Genomic DNA, 20358 nt, shown 5'->3' with positions numbered 1-20358 from the left:
ATTGAGATACACATATAAATATGTTTTTAAGCAAGTAAGAAACCCATTATTTATTCTAGTTTTTCCCAACTCTCAATCTGAAGTAAATAGCACATATACAAAACTTTGCCTTGTAGAAATAGCCCTTTGTGTTGTGAGGCAGAAGAAAAGGCAGCCATAGCACAATTTTTTACATGTCTAGGCATCAAAAGGGCTACTTAATGAAATCAAAGAATTTATAGCCTATAGTCTGAAATATTGGTTTTACACCACTGATTTTTCAAAGTTTTATTACAAAATTTTTATTTTATTCAAAATACACATGCTATCTTTGTCCACATTTCAATCCAAACCACCCAGTCACCCCCAATTCCAAAAAACAAGTCTTTGCTTTATAACATCGCTGACAACAAGCCATTTTTGATGCGGGTTTGGAGTCATTATTCTATGACACTCACTCTACCCTAAGGGGACTGGATTTTGTAAGGCTGCTTAGTGTGGGGATGTCTAGGGGAGTCAGTGACTCTCATAACAGAGTGGGACTGCTTTAGGAAATCCAAGTCAACATTAGGAGGTGACACCTGTGGGCACACTTTAGTAGAAAAGTACTGCACCATGAGCTCCCTCCTTCTGCCAATCTCATTTGTTCCCAAATTGAGGAAAACAGAGGAGAAAAGGCAGGGAGCACCGTCTACTACGACCCACCACGACATACCACATTCTACTCATTGAAGGTTCACTGTAACCAATCTCACTGTATCCTCAAAGCATGACTGGAAAGAGAGGGCAGGTGTCATCATACCATTGTTCAGATGAGGACAGTGAGGCACAGGAAGGATGAAGGACTTGCCCAAGGTCCACAGTCAGCAAGAAGCAGCACCCATGTCTCCAGACCATGGGCCTTAGACACCATGTCCCTCGGTCACATGACACCAAAGGATCACCTATGAGACAGGGCCCCCCATCACACCCTGAATCCTGATTGTTCACAACTCACTACATCCTAATCCAATGTCTGTGCTTTATTTCACCTGATTGGTTCTGTTTATTTTCCTACAGTTTCTAAAAAGATCCTTTCAACCAAACAAATACATGTTAAACAGACAGCAATAAATCCTTTTTCATTTGACCAAATAATCTGAAATAGCAACTCCAGAGACTCTAGAATTTGGTACAGACCAGTAGGAAAATTATAGAAATTATAGAATGCTATCATTCCACTTTTCATCACACTGGAAACTCTAATCCAATCCCAGGTTGCAACTAAAATGCTGAAATAACCAAAATGAAACGACAGTCTTTCATAATGTCGTATAAAGTTTCTTTGCATCTAAAATCCTTAGACTGTCCAAGATCACACTGTTGGTCACATCAGATAAGCAATGAAGGCAAGTCAGAAGGTGATACACCAAAAAAAAGGCAGAGATGAGACTCTGGCCCCAGAAAAACAAGGAAATGGAGGCAGATAAAGAGCTCAGAGATGGGAAAATCACAGACAAATTTGGGGCACTTGACATGACTCCAAAGAGTTATCATGTGAGATGGTAAAAAGACATTAGCTATTTTAACTAAAAATAAACACCATACCTTTTGGGGAAAGGGCTGCTGAGAAACGGAGAATTTACCTACCTTTGACAAAGTACAATATTACGCTGCTGTGGGCATCTAGCATTACACCAGCAAATGTCCCAAACCCAAGTGAATTTTTGACAGCACTTAAAACTCAGCCCTTTTTACTCCTTAAAAACCTAAGTGGGGAACTAATCTTCTCGAAGGTTCCTGAGTCATAGTTTTGTTAAAATATTTACTTGCTTTTTTCAGATACGCTTAATACCAACTGTTCAGCCTTTAAAAACCAACTTGTCACAGATTTTCTAGTGGACTCACTTTTCTAGTAAAAGTCTCACACTCTCAGTCACTCTCACACACATTCACACAATCTTATGAATTTTGATATGACTTAAATTAAAAATATCTTTCATTGCAGAGGCTCTATTATGGACAGAGCATAATATCTACATGGATACATCAGAAATTATTGTATGTCATGAAAAAAAATATGTCACAAATAAAGCCCCACCCAATTGCTGATTTTCTATATGAAACACAAGTGGGCTTTTCATTTGTTGTGGGTAAGGCCACACCACTGGCCACATTATTTGGTTTCTCCAGAGGCCACTACCACTGACCCCCAAAGCAAAATAGAGGGCTGGGGGCACATCCCCATTTTTGATGTGCTGATGGCAGATTCTCCACCAGCAATATGAATACTTTTTTTGTTTTTAAATATCATCATCTTTTTGAACATTTATAAAAACTATCTACAATATAATAGTGTATCATCACTAATAGAAATTTATTCTCAGTTCTATTTCAGAAGGTGTCAACTGATCGTGCTCTTTAAATAAACTATAAATACCCCATATATTCCTTCATGTCTGGTTGTTTCAACTTCTTCTTCTTCTCTTTTTTTTTTTTTTTTTTGGCAAATTAAAAAGGCATATGGCTTCTTCTCGCCAATTTTTATGTTTGAGGTTTAGCTTGGTATCCTGCGGTAAAAGTACATGTAGCCCAGGTCTTTAGGGGGCCTTTCTGAGGCACAAACTTTGTGGTCATTGTAAATCACCCATCTGAAAACAAGACAGAAGCATTTGATGGATTTAAGTCAGTTCCAGGAAACTTTACAGAAAGAAGTCACTAAATCATATGGCGCACAACACTTAACCATGATGTTTTAAGGTACTATACTCAAGTTCGTTGTATAAAAAGGGACAGAATGCTGGTAGGGAATCACAACTGCTTTTTTTTTTTTAAGAGACAAGGCCTCATTCTATTCCCCAGGCTGGAGTACGGTAGCACAATCTGAAGCTTCGAACTCCTGGGCTCAAGGGATCCTCTCGCTTCAGCCTCTGGAGTAGCTGGGAACACAGGCACACGCCATCATACCCAGCTACAACTGCTTTTTGATTCTTAAGCTCAATCAAAAACTAGTTACTAAAATGTATCAGGAACCTCCAAACATTTTAACCTTTGATCCCATAACTTCCTTTATAGAAATCCATAGATAGCCTGAGAAATTGAGTCAAAGAATTATGTACAACAATGCTTATTTCAGTCTTAGGTATAAAACTAGCTTAAAACCAGAATTTTAAAAAAAAATCCATGCAGTGAACTATTACAGAACTATTAAAATTTCTTCAAGGAATATTTGGCAAAGTGAGAAAATAACCATGATCTAATATGAAATGGGAAATTACTGGTTAAAAAATTGTATGCACTCTGCACATACTTTAAGCTTTTAGTTAAGTTGTAAATACATGTGTTTATTTATATGTAATATGTATGTATATAGACATATATACACTTTCTTCCAGTGAGACAATAAAACAAAGAAAAGTATATCAAAATATAGACAATGGTTATTGTTAGGCTTCCAGGGTACATATTCTTTGTATATTTTTATATTTATAAATTATTTACAATGAATTTTATTGCTTTTAAAATTATAATTAAGCTATTTTTCTTTGAAAAAGCATTTTTACTTTATTTTCTTTGACTTCATTCCATAAAGTGTTTTTAAAAGAGCTATCGTGTTTGTAATAAAAACAATTCACGACAAAGATTAAGTCCCAGCCGGGTGCGGTGACTCACACCTGTAATCTCAGCACTTTGGGAGGCCAAGGCGGGTGGATCACTTGAGGTCAGGAGTTTGGGACCAGCCTGACCAACACAGTGAAACCCCATCTCTACTAAAAATACAAAACTAGCCGGACATGACAGCACATGCCTGTAATCCCAGCTACTTGGGAGGCCGAGGCAGGAGAATCACTTAAATCCGGGAGGCGGAGGTTGTAATGAGCTGAGATTGCGCCACTGCACTCCAGCCTGGGCAATAAGAGTGAAACTCCATCTCAAAAAAAAAGAGATAAATTCCTGTGCTCAACTATTTTGTCAAGTTAAGAAGACAAAACTAAAAAGACACACCACAAAAGAACACAATGGAGTACAGGTGGGAAATGGCCAGTCCTGCAGTGGGAGCCATGGAGCAAGGGGCCACACTCAGGCATTTCTCCAGCATCCACATGGCCTGAGCACAGCCCTCAAGCAGAAGTGCCAACCCACAGGCTACTCAGTTCGGAGCTACAGGAAGGGTACCAGTGGGGCCTGTAGGGATCCAGCCCAGGGAGAAGGTTCTGAAGAAAGCAGCAGCCTTTCATTCCACAACTGTCTCATTTCCGGTTCACCACACACTTAACAATTCTACTTAAGAAGGCTGAGAAGCCAGCTGCAAGGCTGTAGTAAGGCAAAGGACTGAAGGTTTAGAGCTGCCAGATAAAACACAGGTTACCCAGTTATATCTGAGTATCAGGTAAGCAATAAGTAATTTCAGTATAAGCATGCCCCATATAGTATTTGGGACATAGAATATTTGAAATTTATTTATACTAAAAAATTATTCATTATTTATCTGAAATTCAAATTTAATAGGGCATCCTGGTTTTTCTTGTCTTGTTTCCTTTTGTTGGCTAAATATGGCAATCCTAGGGAGGTTCCAATTACAGCATACATTCTGCTGCAGGATGCATCTTTATTTTGGGAGGTCACCTTGGTATGATAGTTGAAAGTGGCTTTGAATACCAGCTCTGACACAGCTACTTACTAGCTAAGGTCAAGCTATTCAGCCTCCCCGAGTCTTGGTGTCTTGATGTGTAAACGGGCATTAACAGTATACCCTTTACAAGACCAATGTGAGAACCAAATGAGATAACACACAATGTACCTAGGAGAGTGCCTGGCATATAGTAGGTACTCAATAAATCAAAGCTATCATTTACCTTCTAAAAATGACTCACCTTCCTTCCTTTTTGATATGGCAAATGTAATGACCACTCATTGTGGATGTTCCCATGTGACTGATGAATGCAAATAGCTCATATGCTGTGAAAGAGGAAACAACTCAGTTACAAGGCAGCATTTCCAGAATGAAGAGCACTTCTGGTTAGAATTTAAAACCAGCCACAGTATAATCCAGCAACAGTTTAGATTTGAAAGACAAGGTCTATTTACCTTGCCATGTTGACAACACACACATACTCAGAGTGACACTAAACTCAACCTGCAAATTTGTGATCACAAAAATAGGACATAAATTATCAAAGCACAGCTGATGTTAAATTCAAATGTGGAAAGGGATTTAAAAAATCCCACAGCCCGGTCTGGTGGCAAGCTTATGGATCTAAAAGGGTAGTCCTGGCTCTATCACCTCCAAATAGCACGAGGGTGGACGAGTTGTTTCCTCTTTCTGAGCCTGTTTCTTTATGGGGATTAAAAAAAAAAATCCACCCACTTTGCAGGGTTGTATAAAACTTAAATGAGCAATTCAGACTGAAATACCAAACAAATGTCAAAATTATGAGGAAGAGAGCCGATAGCTGCTATCATTTATAGAAGAGGATAATGCTTTGTGCAAGATTTTTCACTTGTTCATGATTATAACTTATGTGGGACCAAACTTCAGGCTTCATGTTTTCTGAACAAAGAGATATATGGCCTCTGAGAGGGTGAGACCAATGTTTATTCTCTAACAGGTACCTCTTGCATCAGGCCCAGTACTCTATGATATCCATGTTGAATCCATTTTAGTTCATGTTGCCAAAGTGGCTTCCATGGACAAGTACCGGTCCACTCAGCAAACCATTACAGACTACAATGAGGTAGTATGGAAATTGAGAGAGAACATTTACAAGACTTTAGAGTAAATGAGAGTAAAATGTATGTCTGTTGAATTTAATAAGGAAAAAAACGGGCTTGCATATTGATTTTGCTAGTGCTCCACTTTTACTACATTTTCCAAAAAAAGTATTGGTTCTAGACAGAGCTTTTCTCCTACCCCTCTGTCTCTCATTCGTTCTCTCTTGCTTTTCACTCAGGCTCATTCAACTTACTCAGCTGTCAACCCCCAGTCCTCATCTTGCTCACTCTTCAGCAGCATCACATACTGTTGATGACCTCCATTCTCAAATACTTGCCTCCAGGACATGACTGTCTTGGTTGTACAGCTGCCTTACTGCCTTACTGCTTCCCTTCATCTCCCTGACCTTTGAATTTTGGTGACCTGGGGTTCAAACCTTCTTCTTCCCGCCTCTATCCAGACTCTCTTTCTCTGTCTCTCTGGCTGATATCATGTAGTCTTATGGCAGTAAATGATATTGTTTTCTTAATCTCATTTCTGGAATGTTCATTGTTAGTGTATAGAAATATAATTGAATTTTGTATATTCATCTTGTTTCCTGCAACCTTGCTGAACTCATTTGTTAGTTCTAATCATTTTTTAGTCGATTCCTCTGGACTTTCTATACATGAGATCATGTCATCTGCAAATAGAGAGAGTTTTACTTCTTCCTTGATAATCCAAATAATGTTTACTTCTTTTTCTTGCCTAATTGCAATGGCTAGAACCTCCTGTACAATGTTAAACAGAAGTGTCAAGAGGGGGCATCCTTATCTTCTTCCTGATCTTAGTAGGAAAGCATTCAGTCTTTCACATTAAGTGTAAGGTGAACTGTGGGGTTTTTGTAGATACATTTTATCACATTGAGGAAGATCTCTTCCATTCCTAGTCTGCTGATCATTCTCCCCTCAGCCTTACCTATCTCAGTCAACGGCAATTCCATTCTTCCAGTAACTCAGGACAAAATCTTGCCTTCTCTCTCACACTCTTTATCAGCAAGACAAAGTCCAATCCATCAGCAAATCCTGTATCTAGAATCCAAACGCTTCGTACAATCTCCACTTGTAACCCCTCATCCAAGTCACCATAATATCTTGTCTGAATTATTACAATGGCCTCTTAATTGGACTTCCTGCTTCCTCCCTTTCCCCCACCAACTATTCTCGCCATAGCTGCCAGAGTGGTTTTTCTTCTTTCTTTCTTTTTTTTTTTTTTTTTTTTCCACAAACCCTCGTGTCAAGGGCTGACTTTCAATAGATTGTAGCAAGGGAGCTGCTCTGCTACATATGAAACCCCAACCCAGAAGCAGGTCGTCTACCAATGGTTTAGCGCCAGGTTCCCCATGAACGTGCGAGGGTGCGGCTGCCTTTCTGGCTGCACTCTGTTGTTCTCTTTTGTTGTTGTTGTTGTTTGACATGGAGTCTCGCTCTGTCACCCAGTCTGGAATGCAGTGGCGCGATCTCGGCTCACTGCAACCTCCACCTCCCGGCTTCAAGTGATTCTCCTACCTCAGCCTCCCAAGTGGTGTTACAGGCACGTGCCACCATGCCTGGCTAATGTTTTTGTATTTTTAGTAGAGACAGGGTTTCACCATGTTAGCCAGGATGGTCTCCATCTCCTCACCTCATGATCCGCCCATCTCGGCCTCCCAAAGTGCTGGAATTACAGGCATGAGCCATGGTGCCAGGCCCATTAGTCTTTTTTTTTTTAATGGAAGTCAAACTGTGGTCATTACTCTCCCCCAAAACCCTCCAGTGGCTCTCTGTATCTCTGAGTAAAATCTCACTCTTGCAGTAGCCTATGAAATCCCCTTACCTCCTCCCCTCATCCCCCTTACTCTGCTCCAGCTACCTTGGCCTCCTGGCTGCTCCTCAAACATGCTTGGCAAGCCCTGACCTTCAAGTTGTTATACCTTCAAGCCTTTATACCTACTGCTCTTTCTTTCTGAAACTCTCTTTTTTCAGATGTCATGTGACTCACTCATCACTTCATTGAGATCTCAGGTCCAAATGTCACCTCATTAGAGAGGCCTTCCTGAACCTTCCTTATAAATAGTAACCATCCTTCCACCCCCGCCCTCACTCCTGTTGCTCCTGTTCCCCTTATCCTGCTTTCCTGTCCATACAGCAGAAAGTAACACCTGCCATGTCGCATTCTTTTTTCTTTGAGATGGAGTTTCACCCTTGTTACCCAGGCTGGAATGCAATGGTGTGATCTTGGCTCACTGCAACCTCCGCCTCCCAGATTCAAGTAATTCTCCTGCCTCGACCTCCCGAATAGCTGGGACTACAGGCAAGCGCCACTATGCCCGGCTAATTTTTTTGTATTTTTAGTAGAGACGGGGTTTCGCCATGCTGGCCAGGCTGGTCTCGAACACCTGACCTCAGGTAATCCACCCACTTCAGCCTCCCAAAGTGCTGGGATTACAGGTGTGAGCCATCATGCCCAGCCGTCATGTCACATTCTTACTTGTGTATGTATTTATTGTCTATCACCTTTTACCCCAGGCTAGAATAGGCTCCATAAGGACAGGGAGTTTGTTTTGTTTACTGAGTATTCAGGCACAGAGAACAGTGCTTTGCACACTGTAGGTACTTAATAAGTATGTGTTACATGTATAAATAAATGAATGAATGAAGGAATGACTCCTTTCACTTCATTTCCTCACTTGTTTTGTATCTTCTTATAGCATATATATTTTTGTAAACCTCCTACCAAAGCATAAATTGGGGTATAAACTGGCGAAATAATTATTTAATCAGAAATAAACCAGAGAAGATTGCCTTTCCCACAATTAACTAAATTTCTGTTGCTAGCTATCACATCAACTGAAAAAAAAAGAAAAGAAAAAAATCCCAAGTTTGAAATCAGAAGCCAGGTAAAAACAGTTGTAAATGATCATCATTTTGCCTGGTATTTATTTTTTGAAACAGTGATCCAGGCACCTTAACCTTGTCTGCCCTCCGGTTCTGTCTCCCACACTAAGAACCCACCTTTACCTCCCTATGTAAGCAAGAAAGGGAGTGAGCTGGGGTCCTTGTGTTTCTTGGCCCCTGTTGGCTTTTTAAGCCCTCTTGGAATAATTCTATATCAAATTCCTAATCTTAAATTTAAGAGACAGAGTGCTGCTCTCTCAAAAATGTGGCTGCTCTCTAAGAATTTTCATGAAATGAAGAGAGGATACAGGCCAGGCATGGTGGCAAATGCCTGTAATCTCAGCACTTTGGGAGGCCAAGGTGGATGGATTGCTTGTGCTCAGGAGTTTGAGACCAGCCTTGGCAACATGGCAAAACCCCATCTCTACAAATAGAAAAAAGTTAGCCAGGCATGGTGGCGTGCACCTGTAGTCGCAGCTACTCTGGAGACAGAGGTGGGAGAATTGCTGGAGCCCAGGGGGTCGAGGCTGCAGTGAGCCGAGATCGCACCACTGTACTCCAGCCTGGGTGACAGAGTGAGACCCTGTCTCAAAAAAGAAAAAAAAAAAAAAAGAGAGAGAGAGGATACAATACCCCAATCAAGGCTTTTCCCCACAGGGATGTTCTGCAAAACAATGGCTTCAGCAATTCAACAGAGTGTTTACTGAGCATTTCCCACCATAAGACAGGGTCACATCAATGAAACACAGCACAGATACCAACACAGCTAATGGGTTAACAAACAAACAGACACAGAGAAAGGACAAATCCATACATCCCAATATATCCAAACATGTCCCTAAGCCCCCTCAAAAGCATTTTCCTCTCTTTGTTTAAAAACAACTCATGTACATACTCAGAACCACAAAAATAAAATTTAAAAGGTTAGCATAAATCTTAGTCCTATTATTTAAATTAACCATGTTTATCAATATAAGCAACTGCCCTATGCATTATTCAGACCTCGTGCTAGGAAACAACAACAAAAGAGAATCTCTCTCAACACATTTGCAAAAACTAAACAGGTAATAAATCTCAATTTATATTTGTCTCCAAAGAGAAAGTCAAGGTGAATTCACCAGAGAGAGAAGCTACTGTTGATTCTTCTCTAAGTTCCCAGAGATGTCCTCCCAGAAAAAAAAAAAAAAAAAAAAAACCAGCACTCTAACACACTCCAAAAAACACACACTAAAAAATATTTAAGTTTTTCTGATGAAAGTCAAAATTTTAAAATGTTTATCTCATCTCAAGCTGCCTTTTCTATTTACTTAAAAAGGAATTTCTAACATTTCAAAATGTTAGAAAAACTTTCCACAGAAAAACCTTCAAAGTACCTGGAAGAATTAGACAAAATTGACAAAACCACTGTGTCTCACATCTAGTGGTACGTGTCCCTCCAAATGGGCAGAATTAAACTGTGTGTGAAACTAACATTCCTCCTCCCCACAAAACTTGTCCTTTCTGAACTCCAGGAAAATCTTCCCAACCTTGCTAATAAGAAGATTTTTTTTTTTTTTTTTTTTTTTTGAGACGGAGTCTCGCTCTGTCGCCCAGGCTGGAGTGCAGTGGCGCGATCTCGGCTCACTGCAAGCTCCGCCTCCCAGGTTCACGCCATTCTCCTGCCTCAGCCTCTCCGAGTAGCTGGGACTACAGGCGCCCGCCACCACGCCCGGCTAATTTTTTTGTATTTTTAGTAGAGACGGGGTTTCACCGTGGTCTCGATCTCCTGACCTCGTGATCCGCCCGCATCGGCCTCCCAAAGTGCTGGGATTACAAGCGTGAGCCACCGCGCCCGGCCAAGAAGATTTTTTAACATCAAATGTTGCCACTACCATCCCTATCCAACCTAAAAGCAATTGTACTCTTTGATTTTGTTCTTTGAGAAAGGATCGTTTAAAAAAAGCTTATGAAACTTGGAAGGTAAAAGAGGTGGGCAGCATACCCTTTCAATGTCATATAGAGGTAAGACCACCCAAAGATTATCTAGGGGAGGGATTGGCAAGTGACCCATTAGCCAAATCTGGCCCCACAACTTGTTTACCCAGTCTCGGGTATTCTCTTACAGCAACGACTATAAAACTACTAATACACTACTGATTAAAGAACTCATACTTAGTGTTGTTACTTGCTAACTTGTAGATTTTTATCTAGTAAAGATACAAAAAAATTCTGCCCAGTAGAACACATATCCTCAAGGATGTATAGATTTATAAATTGGGGTACAAACTGGTAAAATAATTATTTCAAGGATTTATGGTCCTGAAAGACACTAATTTTTAATCTAACCTGGCAATCTCATTCTAACATTTCTTTTTTAAATTGTCTTTAAATATCCTAGTTCCACAAATGTTTTTAAACCAGTAATAACATCTGACTGATTCTCTCATTAATTAATGAGTTTTTTAAAATCTGTGATACATGTTCATTTTACATTTACCTGAAAGTCATAATCTTGCCTTTTGGAAAATTATGCTTTAACAAGTGTAATGACCAAAAGCAACTCTGGATTCAGAAGTGTCTTTAAATGAATTTAATTTTACAAGCCATTATAGCATCTAAAATATTTATGAAGCAGCAGTATCTCATCAGGGCATGACGCATTTCTTAGTCTACAGAGAGTGCTCAGAACACAGAGACATCAAAAGACTCCCTAAAATAACTATCAAGACCCCAGAGGCACTGTAGTCCTCTGGTGAGATAAACTGGTTTCTCATCCAATGCTCTTTACTTGATTAATTTGTGTCATTGCCTATCTCTAACTCCCCCTGTACAAAGTGGGGGAAATAAAATTGCCAACTTACTAACATTTGCCTCATAAGCACCCAATATCTGGGCATTTATCTGGGATATGCTTTTCCCCCACAAGGTATTCATGAGGGATCCACTCCCATGACTCAAACACCTTCCACCAGGTCCCACCTCCAACATTGGGGTTTGCATATCAACATGAGATTTGGAGCGGACAAACATCCAAAGTATATCAAGCGCAATATACAACAAGTTCAATCTCTCCAACAGCTTGATTTCCCTCATGCCCTCTCTGAGAAAAAAACAGCGTGGGAGGGAGGAGTATTTGGAGCTTTCAGAAATTTCTGAATTCTCAAAAAGAGAAGACAGACCTACGTAAATCAATAACATCGGAAGGCAGCTGATAGCAACAGAATTGTAAAGGGTCTCCAAATTGCTTCCCCCACCAACCCTAGCCAGCTCAAAATTACCAATCTCTCTGTTACAATGCCGGATGCTCCAAAAGGCAAACACTTCCTTCCAAGTCTAATAGTTCTCCATCATTTATCCTTCAGTGTAAATTAGTTTACTCAAGAGTGGCTGCCTCTTAACTTTCAACAACACCGCTGAAAAAATTAGGAACTACAACAAGTGCTAAGTGGGAGGAGAATTAGCATCAGCGGCATGAAGTAAGTCTACGTAACTTTCAAGTCGACCACTGGGGCTTAGCTTCCCTGGGGAGCTGTACCTTTTGCCCTCTAGATCCTCTTCTGGGTGGCATTCCTCAGGGAGCTCAGCACCTTAGGAACCCCAGCGTTATGCAAATGAACGCCTCTCTGCTCCCTGGCTGGAAAATCTCAGCAGCATCGGAGACATCTAAACCATTACACCAAAGTGGCTGAAGGAACCAGAGCAGGTTCTGAGTAATCACAGTCTAATCACATGTTAATTTCATTGGCAATCAGTGAGTTCTTTTCTTAAGAAAAATTAAATGCTCATTAAGTGAAACATGAAAACAGAAATGATTTTGCACATAGCAGAAGCCCAGATAGGTCAGAGTGACGGCCTGATTTCTAGCTTTGAAGTTTTAAAAAACTCAACAGAAAGTTAGGTGCTAGCCCTAAAATGTGTAGAACATGGTAGAAAATAGACTCTCGCCTCCATTCCAACACAAAAGGTGAAATAAGATGACTCAATCGGGGATAAAGGAAAAACTGCACAGTCTTCAAAATCAAACAGGCCTGAATTCTAACCTGGTTCTACCACTTGCAAACCACTCAGCTTGTCACCACTTCCTCATCAGAATACCTCCCTATAAGCAGTGAAGGAAAAGTGGTCAAGGAAGTGCCTGGCACAGAGGAGGCATTCAGGAAATGACAGCCACTATTTCATCAAGTGTTAATAGCACTAACCTTTTTAAACAAATTAGATGCCATTTAAATAATCGTTTCATGCAATAGCATTACTTCCTCATTCAGAAAAATGGAAACAGTGATTTTTAATTAACATATTCCTAAAAGGAAAAATTTGATACATGTGCTTCTTTAATCCCTATCCTTGTAATAATCGCTTTTTTCCACTTCATAACACCTACCTTATTATTTCAGTGTTAACCTGGTGTGACAAAGTCCCAGTAGCCACGCCCCTCCTTCTTAAAGCAACAGTTACCTAACACTGCTTTTAAGGCGGTCATTCTCAAGTTTAAGCTGCATCAGAATCACCTGGATGTCCTGTTAAAACACAGATTACTGGGCCTCGCCCAGAGTTCCTAATTCAGCAGGTCTGAAATGGGGCAACAGAAGTCCTAACAAGTTCTCAGGTGATTCTACTGGTCCGAACCACACTTGAACCAGTGCTTGAAGGAGATCAACCTGTCCCTTCTCCACTCGGGTGAGAGGATGGAAGATGTCTGCACCCTCAGGTTCTAGGAGTGGGGCCATAATGCAGGCCTGAATCAACCTGCCTCAGTGACTTGGAGTAGGACAGGGCACATGACAGAGTCTCACAGAGTCTCAGGCTCTCAGGACCTTTGCTGAGAACTCTGGGACAAGACTCGGCTAGATTTTAACCTGGAAAGATATAGTTGTGGGAGGTGCTGCAGCCATCTTGTGCCATTAGGGAGAGCCTGTCTGGGACTGGAACCAACCTAGAGGAAGCAGAGCCAAGGGGCCCATCCAGTTAAAAGGGTTTGATCCCGAATCACGGCAGGCCTGCAGCCCAGTGCCCCCAGACTTGTCAGCTTTCATGAGAAAATATTTCCCTTTTTGCTTAGACAGATTTGTCTTGGACTTCCTGCCACTTAAAACCCTGAAAACTGAGGTTGTTTTTATTTTGTTTGTTTTGGTTCGTCAAACACCAATTACCCCTACCCTTTAATTGTATTCAATATTCTCCGCTGGGTGCAGTGGCTCAGGCCTGTAATCCCAGCACTTTGGGAGGCCAAGGCAGGCGGATCACAAGGTCAGGAAATCGAGACCATCCTGGCCAACATGGTGAAACCCCATCTCTACTAAAAGCAGTACAAAAATTAGCTGGGTGTGGTGGCGCGTGCCTGTAATCCTAGCTACTCGGGAGGCTGAGGCAGGAGAATAGCTTGAACCAGGGAGTCGGGGGTTGCAGTAAGCTGAGATGGCGCCACTGCACTCCAGCCTGGCGACAGAGCGAGACTCCATCTCAAAAAAAAAAAAAAATTCTCAAGTCAAATATCTCAGTCAATTCACCAACCAGAAAAAGTAAAAAGAAATGACTTGAGAATTTAAACAACCTAGCTAAACAGAACACACATCTTCCCAGGTTAACCCATAAATTTAATGTAATGCCAGTCAAACCCCTAGAGAATGGCCAATTACAAAATCGGTACCTTTATATAATTTAGCAGCAATAATGTTTAATATACAATGGGGAAAATTTGTATTCATAAGTAACAGTGAAAATGTAATTTTGAGATATAACTAAACTAGAAATGCCCGGCATATTTATGAAGAAAACCATACAGCTTTGCAAGAGTTAGAAAAGGGGCGAATAAATCAGAGGAGAAGCATATGTTTCTGGCTAGAAAAACTCAATATTGTAAAGTGATCAGGTGTTCCCAAACTCATCTACAGTACATGAAACTCTCATAAAAATCAATAAAAGAAAGCTGACAACCTCAATAAAAGTGGGAAACTGGCCAAAGGAAATAAAGAAGCTGTTAACACGAGAGGAAAAATAACTAGGCAATAAAGATACAAAAAATATAAAAAGCACTCAACCCAAAAGCACTGCTGGGGAAGGCTGGGGAAACAGGAGAGTCACCAATGTGACCAGGATGTGGCCCCCTGCTGTGTTTGTGGAGGGTCATGTGATGGTAATCTGCATTAAAACCTTAAAAATATGTATTTTTCACTCACAAACTTCCCTTCCAGAAACTTACCCTTAACAAATAATCAAATGAAGGCCCAACGCTGTTTATCTCAATATTATTTTTAGTACAAGAAGGAAAGAAGGAAGGGATGGAAGGAGGAAAATGCTGAACAAGCTTTTATTCCCTGGATAGGGATTACATTACGCATATGCTGTACTTCTGTGAATTGAATTCATCCTTTAAGAAACTCATTATTTGGCCAGGCACAGCGGCTCACACCTGTAATCCTAACACTTAGAGAGGCAGAGGTGGGCAGACTGCCTGAGCTCAGGAGTTGGAAACCAGCCTGGGCAACATGGCGAAATTCCGTCTCTACTAAAAATACAAAAAATTAGCTGGGTATGATGGTGCACGCCTGTAATCCCAGTTACTCGAGAGGCTGAGGCATGAGAATCACTTGAATCTGGGAGGCGAAGGTTGCAGTGAGCCGAGATCATGCCACTGCACTCCAGCCTGGGGAACAGAGTGAGACTCTGTCTCAAAAAAAAAAACAAAAAACTCATTATTTAAAAATCATAGTGGTCATCTTCTGAATGTGGAAATATCTTCATTATTTGAAACTCTTTCTGTAATAATGTGGTCTTTTATTTAAATGATACCTAATTAACCTAGAATTAGGTATATAAATTATGGTACATGTTTATAATAGAATATTGTTAATATATGTTCAACAATATAGATTTATATACATGTACACCTACATAACTCACAGCCTAATCATAGCCTCATGACATGTTAATCATATGTTAATTACATTAAAGGAAAAGCAAGTCACAAAATAGCAATGTATAGAATAGAATGTTATATTTAAACAACCTTGGATTTATATTCATTTTTATACATTTGTCTAAAAAGGTCTAGAGAATATAAACAAAACATTATTTTATCATTATTGCCGGGGAGTAGGATTGTAATTTTTAATTTTGTCTTTTCATATATCTATATTTTCTTAAGTTGCTAAAATTAATATATATCCTTCAATATAAATGTTAATTTTTTTACAAAGGAAAAAGAAAGCAACAACTCACAATATGAGTTTGGGTGCTAATATAGTAAAGTACAGGAAGTCATGTTTTTCCCTCCCTTTGATTCATGCAATGTAACATAGTAGTACACTGCCAACCCCTCTATATGGAACTTTGTGGAAGCAGCAAAAATGCTATCAAAGTCTATTACCTCCTGGCATTCACTTAATTCTTCATTCAATCAGTTTATTTGCTCATCATTCACTATGGGCCAGGCACAGTGCTGGGGAAGCTACTTTGAAAACATTTGTTGTTCTGTAAAATCAAACTCAAAATGTATTTGGCAAATCAGGTTTCTGCTTTTCTGTCTTCATAATTAAATGTTTCATCTACTACTGCCTTTATATCCTGCATATCTTGCATGCGATTTCTAAGTGCATCTCATAGTGCTCCTTTGCTACCCTCATCCTCAATCCCTTGGGTTTGACCCATAGTGCCTTAAAGGGTGCCTGGCAGCATCCTATTTAAGGATGCACCTCAAAATCCAGCAGTGGCAGGAATATCTACAGATCACTCTGAGGTAGAGTAAGCCCTGAGGAAATGATGTGGCTGTTCTTTATCATTACTGACCATCTGTGAGAGAGTGGCTGCTGCCTCCAAGCTCCATCAGAAGAAAGGAAACCCTAAAGATCAGACCCGCCTTCCCTCGGCAGCCAAACCTTGGCAGCTTTACAACAGCCCCATCTTGTGGTTAATTCCTTCCGCAAGGACTCATCCTCTCCAGGGAAAAGTCCATTATGGAAAATCAATGAAGCAGTGAACTGATGGACATGTAATACGTGATAAATCCTGCTCATGCATTATTGAGTAACCTGTCTGTTACAGCTTTAAATATTTTAGGCAAACTAGTAATTTCTGAAAAGTAATACCAGATACTTTAAATGAGTACAGAAATTGGGAGAACTACATCTCATCCTTTTCTTATCCAGTTGGCATTGAAACAGTTTCAGTGATGAAATTCCTATTTTATATTAAAAAAAAAAAGAAGACAGTCCCTCCCACCGTCTATCTCTAGCTCTATATCAATATGTACATGTTAGGTCTGGAAAGAACATTAATGAGTAGATCTGCCACTATATGATTATAGGAACAAATGCTGCTAGAGTAGATTTAGTTAAATACAACTGTTATTTACTCAGTACTTTCTATGTGTCTAGCACCATGCTAGACACCATGAGTTTTATAAAAGCCAAATGGCCTCTGCCCTGGGCAAGCTCCTAGTCAAATGGGAGACACAAATACCTACAGAAGTAATTTTATTGCAAGATCAACTTGATACCTCCAACAACAGAAGAACTAACAATGGAGCGTGGTGGCCCGAGCCTGTAATTCCAGCTACTCGGGAGGCTGAGGCAGGAGAATCGCTTGAATCCGGGAGGTGGAGGTTGCAGTGAGCCAAGATCGCGCCACTGCACTCCAGCCTGGGTGATGGAGTGAGACTCTGTCTCCAAAAAAAAAAAAAAAACTAACAATGCATTACAGTGGCTACAGGCACAGGCTCTGAGGCAGACTGCCTGCAGCACTGGAATTGTGGTTCTATCCATCACTAGCTATGAGACCTTGACAAGCTACTGCTTAACCTTCTCTATCTCAGGTTCTTCGCCTGTAAAATGGGGATAATAATGGTATATGCCTCATAAGGTTACTGTGAGGATTAAAGATGGCACAAATGGGAGTATTTTTCATACTGGTATAATTATTACTAGCATATGAGGTAAGCATGAGCTGATTATGACAAGGATCTAGGAAGGCAGTCCAGAGAAATGGAATCTGTGGCCAAGTTCTAAATAATGATGAGAATTTTAGTGTGCAGTGATAGGAGAGAAGGCTCATTTCACAAATAGGGGTTAATCTGAGTCTGCAGGTTAAGTGAGAAGAGAGTTGTTGACAGCTGAGTAGGCTAAGAGTGCGGCTACAGTCCCAGGCATCCCAGCTGCAGGTACAGGGAGTATAGAAGTGACACTGGGAGACCAGGTGGCCTGGGATCTGACTGGAGGAGGTGCTGAATGCCAAGCTAAAGAGCCTGAATGTTATTCTACAGGCAATGACAGCCCAAGAAACAGGATATCACAATGGTTAAGAACAAGGATTCTGGGTTTGAATCTTGGTTCCATCTCTTAAGAGCTGTGTGGCCTTTGGCACGGTACCCAACCTCTCTGTGCTTCTATTTTCTCACCTGTAAAATCAGTTATAGTGAGGATTACATGAGTGTTGATAAGCAACATGCTTAGAACAGTGCCTGGCACATAGTGACATACATAAATGTTTCCTATTAAAAGGCAGAACAACGGCCTATGGCACCTCTTCCTGTCATCCTGAGACAACCCTTCGGGATATTATCAGTAGTTGGTATGCGTAAGGGTATGATCAAGGATGAGACCACTTTGCTACTACTCAAAAAACACTACCATGAAAACAAATGTTCTCTTTTAGACAAAAGCTCCCATGGTCCATGAAGAAATTTTACCTCAAAGGAACAGACAAAATCAAAGTTGGCCCTAAACATAGGCACACATATGACCAAGCAACATGATTCTGACATGACTTTATCAGATCACTGGGGCCTATACAAAGTGGCAAACTGTACCATTTCTAAGAAGATGGGATCTGGCCAGGCGCGGTGGCTCATGCCTGTAATCCCAGCACTTTGGGAGGCCGAGACAGGCGTATCACAAAGTCAGGAGATCGAGACCAGCCAGGCCAACATGGTGAATCCCCATCTCTACTAAAAATACAAAAATTAGCTGGGTGTGCTGGCGCATGCCTGTAATCCTAGCTACTCGGGAGGCTGAAGCAGGAGAATGGCTTGAACCTGGGAGGCGGAGGTTGCAGTGAGCCGAGATCGCACCATAGCACACCAGCTTGGCAACAGTGTGAGACTCTGTCTCAAAAAAAAAAAAAAAAAAAAAAAAAACAAAAACCGAAGAAGATGGGATCTGTGCTAACTGTTGAATGATGGCAAAGGCTTGACTATGTCGTAGTGGGAGGGAAGGGCATGAGCTGAAGGTATAGTCCTGACTTCTCAGACAGCCTCTAAGGCAAGAACTTACTTCCAGATCCATCCTTGACTCTAGGTCCTTCAGGCTTGGCCTCAGAAATAATGTTTGCATTGGCATTATTCTCCATCTCAATCACAAAATCACTGTCTTCTTCAAACTCGGGGTGGCTAAAGATCCAATCCAGTGCTCTTTCCAGGTTATTATTCTAACAACAAAAAAGAAACACACATTTTTACAATGCACACAGCCTCAGGCCTCACTATGTCCTGACCATTTAACTAGATGTCAAGCAGATAGGGAAGGAGGCCTGAATTAATTAGTCCTAAGTGCCACTGAGTAAGAAGCTCTGACTCCGCATGACACGCATGTTCAGTTGGCATGGCATTCTGCAAGTCTCCCAGCTGACATCTGTAATTGGATTCACTGGAAAACAGTTCTAAGCAGCAGTTCAGCATTCCAAAGCTTCTATCAATGTTAGCTCAGCCTTTCTGCAGGAAGATGCTGATAATAATAGGTGTGGAACAACCAAGGGTATGGCATTTGTTTAAGTGCAGCTCTTTTTAAAGCCACTTTAATTGCACACACTACCTTCTCTACCAACTGTATTTTCTGCAGATAACTTTGAACAATAGAGGGACGCCGGTGTGGTACTATGTTAGAGCCTTCTCTCCTGGAATGTTGGTAATATGTTTGAATTCCAGTAAAGACAAGATTAATATCTTGATTAATGGCAATAACACTGATTAGTTAAGTGTAATTGTTTAAACTGAACTCCATGTACTTCAAACTAATTGACCATAAAAATATTTCCATCTTTCTCAGCTTGTGATATCACTGGCAAGTTAAAGAATTTGTATAGATATAGAACCTCTAATGAAACAGTCAGGCAAATAAAATGAGCGGCGCACAAGAAAGTACTCCAAGTAAAACAAACTCTGGTTGAGGTATTTTAATCATCTTAAAGAGAGACAGGTTGTCCTAGCCACATCCTCATGAGACAATCAAGAGCCACTGTGAGCTCAGCAACGGATCCTAGCAGGCACCCCATCAGGATAGGCAAGAAGTAATTGAGAGCAGATATCTACTCAAAAATGGATTATGGTGTGACCAGGAAGGATGGGTTTTGCTTTGTTTTTTAAGTACTTTCCCTCAATATTAAACAGATACCAGCACTGCAGAAGGGAATCGTCTACCCTGTAGTTTCAGGGTCCCTTGTTTCTTGGTATCAAGAAGTTCATGGCTACCAGAAGAACCTTCTCTTTCTGCAGAGAGAAACAGCAGCAGAGAATTCCAAGGAGCCATTTGGTTTTCTATGAGGACTTTTTTTTGTTTGTTTGTTTGTTTGTTTGTTTTGAGACGGAGTCTCGCTCTGTCGCCCAGGCTGGAGTACAGTGGCGCGATCTCGGCTCACTGCAAGCTCTGCCTCCCGGGTTCACGCCATTCTCCTGCCTCAGCCTCTCCGAGTAGCTGGGACTAGTGCTGGGATTACAAGCGTGAGCCACCGCGCCCGGCCTCTATGAGGACTTTTAAGAGACATTTACCCAAGGTCTTGGTATCAGAAAAGCATTCTATCTCCTAA

The 20358-nt window shown here is 40.9% G+C and overlaps 1 protein-coding gene across 1 annotated transcript in view; it reads right to left on the bottom strand.

Annotated features, from left to right (window-relative positions):
- Positions 1-252: 252 nt before the first annotated feature.
- USP13 (ubiquitin specific peptidase 13) overlaps positions 253-20358 on the bottom strand; it is a 132893-nt gene continuing 112787 nt past the window's right edge. The window contains exons 19-21 of the mRNA XM_030822852.1: positions 18831-18984; positions 4833-4917; positions 253-2609 (exon numbers count right to left, since the gene is read on the bottom strand). Coding sequence (XP_030678712.1) covers positions 2516-2609; positions 4833-4917; positions 18831-18984 — 333 coding nt within the window. The 3' untranslated portion in view covers positions 253-2515. The remainder of the gene's footprint in view (positions 2610-4832; positions 4918-18830; positions 18985-20358) is intronic.

The sequence above is a fragment of the Nomascus leucogenys genome, chromosome 11 (genome assembly GCF_006542625.1).
Source record: "Nomascus leucogenys isolate Asia chromosome 11, Asia_NLE_v1, whole genome shotgun sequence".
Lineage (NCBI taxonomy): Eukaryota > Metazoa > Chordata > Mammalia > Primates > Hylobatidae > Nomascus > Nomascus leucogenys.
Note: the sequence above shows the minus strand (reverse complement) of the source record. Positions and strands in the feature narration are given on the sequence as shown.